This window comes from Oncorhynchus mykiss, chromosome 2 (assembly GCF_057628025.1).
Source record: "Oncorhynchus mykiss isolate SJ-2025 chromosome 2, ASM5762802v1, whole genome shotgun sequence".
In the NCBI taxonomy this organism is placed as follows: domain Eukaryota; kingdom Metazoa; phylum Chordata; class Actinopteri; order Salmoniformes; family Salmonidae; genus Oncorhynchus; species Oncorhynchus mykiss.
The window spans coordinates 13,565,284-13,576,802 of record NC_143023.1 but is presented as its reverse complement, the minus strand read 5'-3'; the positions used below and the strand labels follow the sequence as shown (position 1 = coordinate 13,576,802).

The 11,519-nt window shown below is 43.4% G+C and overlaps 1 protein-coding gene across 4 annotated transcripts in view; it reads right to left on the bottom strand.

Moving 5' to 3' along the window:
- Positions 1–205: 205 nt before the first annotated feature.
- The window catches only part of galnt1 (UDP-N-acetyl-alpha-D-galactosamine:polypeptide N-acetylgalactosaminyltransferase 1), a 63,457-nt gene continuing 52,143 nt past the window's right edge, over positions 206–11,519 (bottom strand). For 3 of the 4 annotated variants that reach the window (XM_090189270.1, XM_090189266.1, XM_090189279.1), the window contains 4 exons: positions 7,930–8,069; positions 7,743–7,841; positions 5,706–5,840; positions 206–3,717 (listed from right to left, as the gene is read on the bottom strand). In XM_090189270.1, coding sequence (XP_090045396.1) covers positions 3,571–3,717; positions 5,706–5,840; positions 7,743–7,841; positions 7,930–8,069 — 521 coding nt within the window. In that variant the 3' untranslated portion in view covers positions 206–3,570. The remainder of the gene's footprint in view (positions 3,718–5,705; positions 5,841–7,742; positions 7,842–7,929; positions 8,070–11,519) is intronic. The other variant, XR_016484335.1, reaches the window with a different exon arrangement.

The window sequence follows — 11,519 nt, the reverse complement described above, 5'->3', positions numbered from 1 at the left end:
TCACTGATGGACTGATCACTGATGGACTGATCACTAATGGACTGATCACTGGTGGACTGATCACTAATGGACTGATCACTGGTGGACTGATCACTGATGGACTGATCACTACTGGACTGATCACTGGTGGACTGATCACTGGCGGAGTTCAAGATAATCTGTTGTCTCATGAATATGTGAGTAAAGAGAGAGACAGGAGTCCATGTTGTCGTTGTGGTGTTCTGTAAACGTTCTGACTTTTATTTCTACAACGTTTGAAACAGCTCAGTGTGGAAGTCTGGATATAACTCATACAGCTGTCAATCAAACAAACCCCACCCCTCCCCGACAAGAGTCGATCCTTTACATACAAACAGTCCTCGCCCGTCTCACAGTCAAAACCCACCAATCAGAAATCACACATCTTTATCGTACAGTCATTCAATCAAACATGAATCCGTCAAGTAAAGCCCCCCCCACCCACCTCCACAGCAAAGATGAGCCAATGAAATGTCAGAACCGTGTGTAAACCCCTCCCCCAACAGAGGAGGTTGAAATAGTTAATGATAGACGTCATCTCTCAGACTGGCAAACTGATAAAAGCGTGTGATACAAAAAACAACTAAAAAGAAGAGGTTAACCAAAATGATAAGTGGAACGTTAAGTAAATGAGTGATATGAGCAGAGGTCTGTGTTGAAATGTTAAGTAAATGAGTGATATGAGCAGAGGTCTGTGTTGAAATGTTAAGTAAAGGAGTGATATGAGCAGAGGTCTGTGTTGAAATGTTAAGTAAAGGAGTGATATGAGTAGAGAGGTCTGTGTTGAAATGTTAAGTAAAGGAGTGATGAGTAGAGAGGTCTGTGTTGAAATGTTAAGTAAAGGAGTGATATGAGCAGAGGTCTGTGTTGAAATGTTAAGTAAAGGAGTGATATGAGTAGAGAGGTCTGTGTTGAAATGTTAAGTAAAGGAGTGATATGAGCAGAAAGGTGTTGAGATGTTAAGTAAAGGAGTGATATGAGTAGAGCGGTCTGTGTTGAAATGTTAAGTAAAGGAGTGATATGAGCAGAAAGGTGTTGAGATGTTAAGTAAAGGAGTGATATGAGCAGAAAGGTGTTGAGATGTTAAGTAAAGGAGTGATATGAGTAGAGAGGTCTGTGTTGAAATGTTAAGTAAAGGAGTGATGAGTAGAGAGGTCTGTGTTGAAATGTTAAGTAAAGGAGTGATATGAGCAGAAAGGTGTTGAGATGTTAAGTAAAGGAGTGATATGAGCAGAAAGGTGTTGAGATGTTAAGTAAAGGAGTGATATGAGTAGAGGTCTGTGTTGAACTGTTAAGTAAAGGAGTGATATGAGCAGAAAGGTGTTGAGATGTTAAGTAAAGGAGTGATATGAGCAGAAAGGTGTTGAGATGTTAAGTAAAGGAGTGATATGAGCAGAAAGGTGTTGAGATGTTAAGTAAAGGAGTGATATGAGTAGAGGTCTGTGTTGACCAGAAATATATAAGTGGTTATGGAGTGTGATACTGTAGGACACCTTTACATCCCTCTCCCACATTCATGATCAAACACTTACTGCATTCCTGAACCGCCTCCATATTATTCTAACCATACAAAGCATAGAAGTCAATGTATGAAACAGAGATACTGCCCTTAACTGACCTCTGGACAGTCTATGCAGCTCCACTGTGCTGTTCAGTGATATAGAAACCGCATTAAACTGATGTGCTGATAAGAGTGGAGTTGACGGGCTGGGGTTAGCATGGAGTTAGCGCCACACACACACACACACACACACACACACACACGCACACACACACACACACACACACACACACACACACCATGGAGGATGGAGCCATTGGAGTGTTTTATCAGGACGTCTTCAGGAAGAAGATATGATAGAGAAGATTAAAGTGACAGTCTAGTTCAGCTTGTGTGTTATTTCTGTTTGTGTATGTGTGTATGTGTGTAACCTGTGTTTGAATGTGTGATATTTCTGTTTGTGTATGTGTGTACGTGTGTAACCTGTGTTTGTATGTGTGTTGATTTCTGTTTGTGTATGTGTGTACGTGTGTAACCTGTGTTTGAATGTGTGTTTATTTCTGTTTGTGTACGTGTGTAACCTGTGTTTGAATGTGTGATATTTCTGTTTGTGTATGTGTGTATGTGTGTAACCTGTGTTTGAATGTGTGTTATTTCTGTTTGTGTACGTGTGTACGTGTGTAACCTGTGTTTGTATGTGTGTTGATTTCTGTTTGTGTGTAACCTGTGTTTGAATGTGTGTTATTTCTGTTTGCGTGTGTGTAACCTGTGTATGTATGTGTGTTTATTTCTGTATGTGTGTAACCTGTGTTTGTATGTGGGATTATTTATGTGTGTGTCTGTGTGTTTCTGTGATCATTAGATCCATCACATTAGATATGCAGAGGCCCAGGGCCGTGTGTGTACACGTGTGTATTAGCGGAGGAGGATCAGGTTGCCTCCTGACACTGATCTAAGATCAGTTCTTGTTTCCTACCCATAATGGTTAACATTAGGATTAGGGGAGGGTAAACTGATTCTTGATCTGTGACTAAGGGCAACGTCAACCAGCAGCCGTATTAGCTCTATGTTAAACACTTTACCTTAAAGACATAAACAGACAGATAAACTACAGTCGCTGCTCTGTGGAACTCTCACAGTAATAAACAAAGACATGTAAAAAAGTCTACATAGAAATCTCAGTATATCACAAACATATTATTTCTGTCTCTATATCTGTCTGTAGGAGTGCAGGTCTGTCAATTAGGGATTCAGTTCAGTTTGTGGTTCAGCGCATTGTTCCTCGGTGCTTCTCTGGAGAGTTCTGAGTCCCCCCTCCCTCTCTGTCTCCATCTCCTCTCTCTGTGTCCCCCCTCCCTCTCTGTCTCCATCTCCTGTCTCTGAGTCCCTCTTTAGGCTGCAATTCAGGGGAGGAACACTAGAGGGAGACAGACACTGCTAGGTGTCTGTATGGGGCTGTCCTCATACATGCACAGTCATACAATACTGCAACAGGAGGGCATATCCCAACACATGTACACACATGCTCGCTCAAACACACACACACACACACACACACACCCTTCCTTCATATGAGTTCAACAGAGTCAAAACTCAATGAAAAAAATGTTTTCACTAATGAGCCACCTTTACTTGAGAACACATTTGCGCACACACACACACACACACACACACACACACACACACACACACACACACACACACACACACACACACAGTCAGGTAAACATAAGTGATGAGTTTGCAGCGTTGGGGAGACTGCCTTGTCCATGGAAGTCCTCTCTGTGAGTCTCTCTCTCTCTTTAACAACATGTCTCTCCAGGAGCGGGTCTCTCTCTTTAAAAGATCACCAGTCTCTCTTCATAAAAGTATGAGTCTCTCCTCCATTGAGTCCAAACATGTTCCCTCTCCCAGACACCATAGAAGGGCCCTGCTTCATCCCATTCAGCGTGGACTGTCCCTTCTGCCCTCCTCCTCTTCCCTCCTCTCACTCTCTCTCTCTTTCCGTCAGTGTGTGTGTGTGTGTGTATGTGTGTGTGGGTAGGCGGCGGTCAGAAGATCTCAGGCAGCGTGACGTTGCGCAGCAGCCACTGTTGAGAGCGAGTGTGTGTACAGTCTCTGACGCTGGGCACCTGGCTGTCCTCCTCACTGGCCTTGTCCAGACACTGGTTACTATTGACGTGGATCAGGGTCAACTTCTACAGAGACAACAGACAGAGAAACAGACCTGGGTTAACTTCTACAGACACAACAGAGAAACAGACCTGAGTCAACTTCTACAGAGACAACAGACAGAGAAACAGACCTGAGTCAACTTCTACAGAGACAACAGACAGAGAAACAGACCTGAGTCAACTTCTACAGAGACAACAGAGAAACAGACCTGAGTCAACTTCTACAGAGACAACAGACAGAGAAACAGACCTGGGTCAACTTCTATAGAGACAACAGAGAAACAGACCTGAGGCAACTTCTACAGAGACAACAGACAGAGAAACAGACCTGGGTCAACTTCTACAGAGACAACAGAGAAACAGACCTGAGTCAACTTCTGCAGAGACAACAGAGAAACAGACCTGGGTCAACTTCTACAGAGACAACAGAGAAACAGACCTGGGTCAACTTCTACAGAGACAACAGAGAAACAGACCTGGGTCAACTTCTACAGAGACAACAGAGAAACAGACCTGAGGCAACTTCTACAGAGACAACAGAGAAACAGACCTGAGGCAACTTCTACAGAGACAACAGAGAAACAGACCTGAGTCAACTTCTATAGAGACAACAGAGAAACAGACCTGGGTCAACTTCTACAGAGACAACAGAGAAACAGACCTGGGTCAACTTCTACAGAGACAACAGAGAAACAGACCTGAGTCAACTTCTACAGAGAAAACAGAGAAACAGACCTGGGTCAACTTCTATAGAGACAACAGACAGAGAAACAGACCTGGGTCAACTTCTACAGAGACAACAGACAGAGAAACAGACCTGGGTCAACTTCTACAGAGACAACAGAGAAACAGACCTGAGTCAACTTCTACAGAGACAACAGAGAAACAGACCTGAGTCAACTTCTACAGAGACAACAGAGAAACAGACCTGGGTCAACTTCTACAGAGACAACAGAGAAACAGACCTGAGTCAACTTCTACAGAGACAACAGAGAAACAGACCTGGGTCAACTTCTACAGACACAACAGAGAAACAGACCTGAGGCAACTTCTACAGAGACAACAGAGAAACAGACCTGGGTCAACTTCTACAGAGACAACAGAGAAACAGACCTGAGTCAACTTCTACAGAGACAACAGAGAAACAGACCTGGGTCAACTTCTACAGACACAACAGAGAAACAGACCTGAGTCAACTTCTACAGAGACAACAGAGAAACAGACCTGGGTCAACTTCTACAGAGACAACAGAGAAACAGACCTGAGTCAACTTCTACAGAGACAACAGAGAAACAGACCTGGGTCAACTTCTACAGACACAACAGAGAAACAGACCTGAGGCAACTTCTACAGAGACAACAGAGAAACAGACCTGGGTCAACTTCTACAGACACAACAGACAGAGAAACATTTTTTTTTAAATATATTTGAGTCATTTAGCGACGCTCTTACCCAGAGCAACTTACTGTTTAAAAGTGCATTCATCTTAAAGTAACTGTCCTGTGAAAATCTGACTTTTAAAAGTGAATATTCTGATAACTCATACCCATATGTTGTGGACTCATCCTATATTCATGTGGCCAAAGCATAAAATTAAAGAAAAAACACTTCAATCTGGTATGTCAAAAAGACAGTTTAAAAAAATGCTTGCTATTTCCTCATTGATGATGATGTCATCCTCCTGAGGATGCACTGGCCAATCAGCGATCTACTCGCGTGAATAATTTGAATGACTTGTATATGCCCACACCATTCAGTTGTTGGGGTAGGGCCACACCATTCCAATACAGAAAATCAGCTTTATATCATACTTCATAAATAAAAAATTGGAAGGAAAACTAAATATTTCACTCATATTGTAATGAATTATATGACATATTTAATAGAAATGTGGAAACACTTGACAGTTACTTTAAGGTAGCTAGGTAAAACAACAACTAGCACACTCAGCAGGGTCAGTGGTAGTAAGAAAAGACAAGGAGGGGTCGTTTACTGTTGACAGACAGACATACCATGGGGTCATACTCCCAGAGCTGGTTTCCTTTGAGGTGATGACACTTGAGCATCATGACAGGACCGTTGAGTTTGGACACGTCTAGACACAGGTCATCTGTCCTTATCTCTTTATTGGCCGTGTAGCTGAACACCTGCAGGGGACGACACACGGTCAGACGGGAAGACAAGAGACCTCTCTCTCTCTCTTATGTCATTCACATTGTATCTCTCTCCTCTGAGGTCAGATAAGTTGCTCAGGTTAATGTCACTATGATGAACACCAAAGGTAATCTCATTACTGTTGTCCTGTCCTCAGTTGATCAGTTACGGTTTCCTCCCATGCCATGGCAGTTCTAGTTACCTGGTTTCCTCCCATGCCATGGCAGTTCTAGTTACCTGGTTTCCTCCCATGCCATGGCAGTTCTAGTTACCTGGTTTCTTCCCATGCCATGGCAGTTCCAGATACCTGGTTTCCTCCCATGCCATGGCAGTTTTAGTTACCTGGTTTCCTCCCATGCCATGGCAGTTCCAGATACCTGGTTTGTGACTGTTACCTGGTTTCCTCCATGCCATGGCAGTTACCTGGTTTCCTCCATGCCATGGCAGTTCCAGATACCTGGTTTCCTCCCATGCCATGGCAGTTCTAGTTACCTGGTTTCCTCCCATGCCATGGCAGTTCCAGATACCTGGTTTCCTCCCATGCCATGGCAGTTCTAGTTACCTGGTTTCCTCCCATGCCATGGCAGTTCTAGTTACCTGGTTTCCTCCCATGCCATGGCAGTTCCAGATACCTGGTTTGTGACTGTTACCTGGTTGCCTCCCATGCCATGGCAGTTCTAGTTACCTGGTTTCCTCCCATGCCATGGCAGTTCTAGTTACCTGGTTTCCTCCCATGCCATGGCAGTAGATACCTGGTTTCCCCCCATGCCATGGCAGTTCTAGATACCTGGTTTCCTCCCATGCCATGGCAGTTCTAGTTACCTGGTTTCCTCCCATGCCATGACAGTTCTAGTTACCTGGTTTCCTCCCATGCCATGGCAGTTCTAGATACCTGGTTTCCTCCCATGCCATGGCAGTTCTAGATACCTGGTTTCCTTCCATGCCATGGCAGTTCTAGATACCTGGTTTCCTCCCATGCTATGGCAGTTCTAATTACCTGGTTTCCTCCCATGCCATGGCAGTAGATACCTGGTTTCCCCCCATGCCATGGCAGTTCTAGTTACCTGGTTTCCTCCCATGCCATGGCAGTAGATACCTGGTTTCCCCCCATGCCATGGCAGTTCTAGTTACCTGGTTTCCTCCCATGCCATGGCAGTTCTAGTTACCTGGTTTCCTCCCATGCCATGGCAGTTCTAGATACCTGGTTTCCTTCCATGCCATGGCAGTTCTAGTTACCTGGTTTCCTCCCATGCCATGGCAGTTCCAGATACCTGGTTTCCTCCCATGCCATGGCAGTTCTAATTACCTTGTTTCCTCCCATGCCATGGCCGTTCTAACTACCTGGTTTCCTTCCATGCCATGGCAGTTCTAGATACCTGGTTTCCTCCCATGCTATGGCAGTTCTAATTACCTGGTTTCCTCCCATGCCATGGCAGTAGATACCTGGTTTCCCCCCATGCCATGGCAGTTCTAGTTACCTGGTTTCCTCCCATGCCATGGCAGTAGATACCTGGTTTCCCCCCATGCCATGGCAGTTCTAGTTACCTGGTTTCCTCCCATGCCATGGCAGTTCTAGTTACCTGGTTTCCTCCCATGCCATGGCAGTTCTAGATACCTGGTTTCCTTCCATGCCATGGCAGTTCTAGTTACCTGGTTTCCTCCCATGCCATGGCAGTTCCAGATACCTGGTTTCCTCCCATGCCATGGCAGTTCTAATTACCTTGTTTCCTCCCATGCCATGGCCGTTCTAACTACCTGGTTTCCTCCCATTCCATGGCCGTTCTAACTACCTGGTTTCCTCCCATGCCATGGCAGTTCTAGTTACCTGGTTTCCTCCCATTCCATGGCCGTTCTAACTACCTGGTTTCCTCCCATGCCATGGCAGTTCTAGTTACCTGGTTTCCTCCCATGCCATGGCAGTTGAAGATGCCAACTTTCTCGTTCTCCTTCCGGGCCATGTTGTCCAGACACTGGTTAGTCTCCACGTTACGGATCTGACAGAACAACACACAACCAACAATTATCACTGATTGAATGTGTTATGTTTAGTGTGTGTGTGTTGTATGTTTAGCGCGGGTGCACCTCTCCCAGTGAGTAGTAGTGTCGTGGTATCTGGGAGTCAGGATAGACGTTCTCCAGGTACCAGCTGAAAGGTTTACACTGCAGCTTCTGTCTCAGAGACGAGCGAGACGTGATGTCACCATAGTCCACCTTCGTCACACCTGAAACACAGTGTTTTCCATTAGCGTCAGCTGTCGGCTAATCAGCCGGTTACAGATTCATTTTTAGCCAGCTACATTTTCCACTTCATAATAACTAGGCTACATTTCATTTAAAAGTTTCAGTTCGCTAGTCCATCGAGCCCTCCCCCGCTAGGATGAACGATATGTATCTTCTAGCGATCTATTTATAGGACAGGCGCCGGTCAGTCACAAAGTGAGTGATGACAGGGAAATTCAGCAGAGAGGAAGAGGCAAAGTGAGAGGTTTCACGCTCGCCAAAATCTGTCCAATGCTTTTCTATGGTCTTATTTTGGACCTAAGCTTGTCACCTGCCTTCCCATCTTTGGGACAACGACTCCCATTGGTAGGGAGGAGCCATGAGCATCTCGTCATTATATAGCCTACAGATTTCTGGTTGCAGTCAAATTTCTTTACACCTGTGGGAGAGAGCATATCCTTACATATCCCATGTACTGTAACTGGTAACGATGTGTGGAAATCCATGACTTAGCCTAATTATTGTTTACTGACACAAAATCATTGATTTTCTTTTACGTTTCACATAACCAGAGTCACGCCCTGACCATAGAGAGACATTATTTCTCTATGGTGTAGTACGTCAGGGTGTGACTGGGGGTTGTTCTAGTTAGTTATTTCTATGTGGGGTTCTGGGTTATTATTTCTATGTTGGTGATTGGTATGATTCCCAATTAGAGGCAGCTGGTAATCGTTGTCTCTCATCGGGGATCATTTTTAGGTAGCCTTTTTCCACCTGTGTTTTATGGGATATTGTTTTGTGTTTGTGCACCACGTAGTCACGTTTCATTGTTAGTTTATTGTTGTGTGTTTGTGCACCACGTAGTCACGTTTCATTGTTAGTTTATTGTTGTGTGTTTGTGCACCACGTAGTCACGTTTCGTTGTTAGTTTGTTGTGTGTTTGTGCACCACGTAGTCACGTTTCATTGTTAGTTTATTGTTGTGTGTTTGTGCACCACGTAGTCACGTTTCGTTGTTAGTTTATTGTTGTGTGTTTGTGCACCACGTAGTCACATTTCGTTGTTAGTTTATTGTTGTGTGTTTGTGCACCACGTAGTCACGTTTCATTGTTAGTTTATTGTTGTGTGTTTGTGCACCACGTAGTCACATTTCATTGTTAGTTTATTGTTGTGTGTTTGTGCACCACGTAGTCACATTTCATTGTTAGTTTATTGTTGTGTGTTTGTGCATGTGCACCACGTAGTCACATTTCATTGTTAGTTTATTGTTGTGTGTTTGTGCACCACGTAGTCACGTTTCGTTGTTAGTTTATTGTTGTGTGTTTGTGCACCACGTAGTCACGTTTCATTGTTAGTTTATTGTTGTGTGTTTGTGCACCACGTAGTCACATTTCATTGTTAGTTTATTGTTTTGTGTTTGTGCACCACGTAGTCACGTTTCATTGTTAGTTTATTGTTGTGTGTTTGTGCACCACGTAGTCACGTTTCATTGTTAGTTTATTGTTGTGTGTTTGTGCACCACGTAGTCACGTTTCATTGTTAGTTTATTGTTGTGTGTTTGTGCACCACGTAGTCACATTTCATTGTTAGTTTATTGTTGTGTGTTTGTGCACCACGTAGTCACATTTCATTGTTAGTTTATTGTTGTGTGTTTGTGCACCACGTAGTCACATTTCATTGTTAGTTTATTGTTGTGTGTTTGTGCATGTGCACCACGTAGTCACATTTCATTGTTAGTTTATTGTTGTGTGTTTGTGCACCACGTAGTCACGTTTCATTGTTAGTTTATTGTTGTGTGTTTGTGCACCACGTAGTCACGTTTCGTTGTTAGTTTATTGTTGTGTGTTTGTGCACCACGTAGTCACATTTCATTGTTTGTTTATTGTTGTGTGTTTGTGCACCACGTAGTCACATTTCATTGTTAGTTTATTGTTGTGTGTTTGTGCACCACGTAGTCACGTTTCATTGTTAGTTTATTGTTGTGTGTTTGTGCACCACGTAGTCACGTTTCATTGTTAGTTTATTGTTGTGTGTTTGTGCACCACGTAGTCACGTTTCATTGTTAGTTTATTGTTGTGTGTTTGTGCACCACGTAGTCACGTTTCGTTGTTAGTTTATTGTTGTGTGTTTGTGCACCACGTAGTCACGTTTCATTGTTAGTTTATTGTTGTGTGTTTGTGCACCACGTAGTCACATTTCATTGTTAGTTTATTGTTGTGTGTTTGTGCACCACGTAGTCACATTTCATTGTTAGTTTATTGTTGTGTGTTTGTGCACCACGTAGTCACATTTCATTGTTAGTTTATTGTAGTGTGTTTGTGCATGTGCACCACGTAGTCACGTTTCGTTGTTAGTTTATTGTTGTGTGTTTGTGCACCACGTAGGCACATTTCATTGTTAGTTTATTGTTGTGTGTTTGTGCACCACGTAGTCACATTTCATTGTTAGTTTATTGTTGTGTGTTTGTGCACCACGTAGTCACATTTCATTGTTAGTTTATTGTTGTGTGTTTGTGCACCACGTAGTCACATTTCATTGTTAGTTTATTGTTTTGTTGTTGCTAAGTTTCACTATGAAATAATTCTGTGGAACTCAACATTCGCTGCGCCTTGATCCGTCTCTACAAACGAACGTGACAGCCAGCCACAGGGAGCGGCCTAGGCTATTTACTGTGTGCTGATTGACAACTGAACAGCAAGTGTTGACTAGTTTATAAAAAGTGTCGAACTGACTGAATAAATTCCATCTCCTACATCCCTTGCCATTCAACATGGTTATATGTCCATGTTGTCGCATCGTGACAAGTCAACCTAAGGATTTCCTAGGTTTCCTTTCCTAGGATGTCGGGGCTTGCCAGACAGGGACGATAAAGTGAGTGACTCATCTCGTCAGTCTGTAGCCTACCGAATGGCATCGGAGAGACGTTCATTTGGCTCCTTAATTTGCATAGTTTGGCTCCCTAATGTTTGGCAATTATCTGCAGATAAATTATGAAAACATTCGATGAAGATGATGAATCATCACTGAAGGAACAATAGACAGTGGAGAGCCTCATTCTGGTCAAAATATGATAATTAGGCCCTCAAGAAACCCAGGCATTAAAACGGAATTCAACAATATTCACAAATGTATTGACCTTAAACTTCCCCCAAATTATCATAAGACAGGAACAGAATGCATCACTGATTTCGTATAGGTCAAGAGGCAACGAGAATGCCCCTGTCTGTTTCTGCAGTGCACAAGTCTACCACTTTGTGTAACCGTTAGCGATGAAGCTAATGTCTTAGGGTAGATGGAAAGGCTCCTCAAAAAAAAAACTCCTCAATGAAATGTTAACTACAAAGTAGCCTAGCTTCCCTGGCAGAATGATATCAGGGTTATTTCATCTACCATCATATGTGGCTATAAAAACCCTGCTCAACAACAGCCTCTTGCTAGCTGCGCACTTGAATG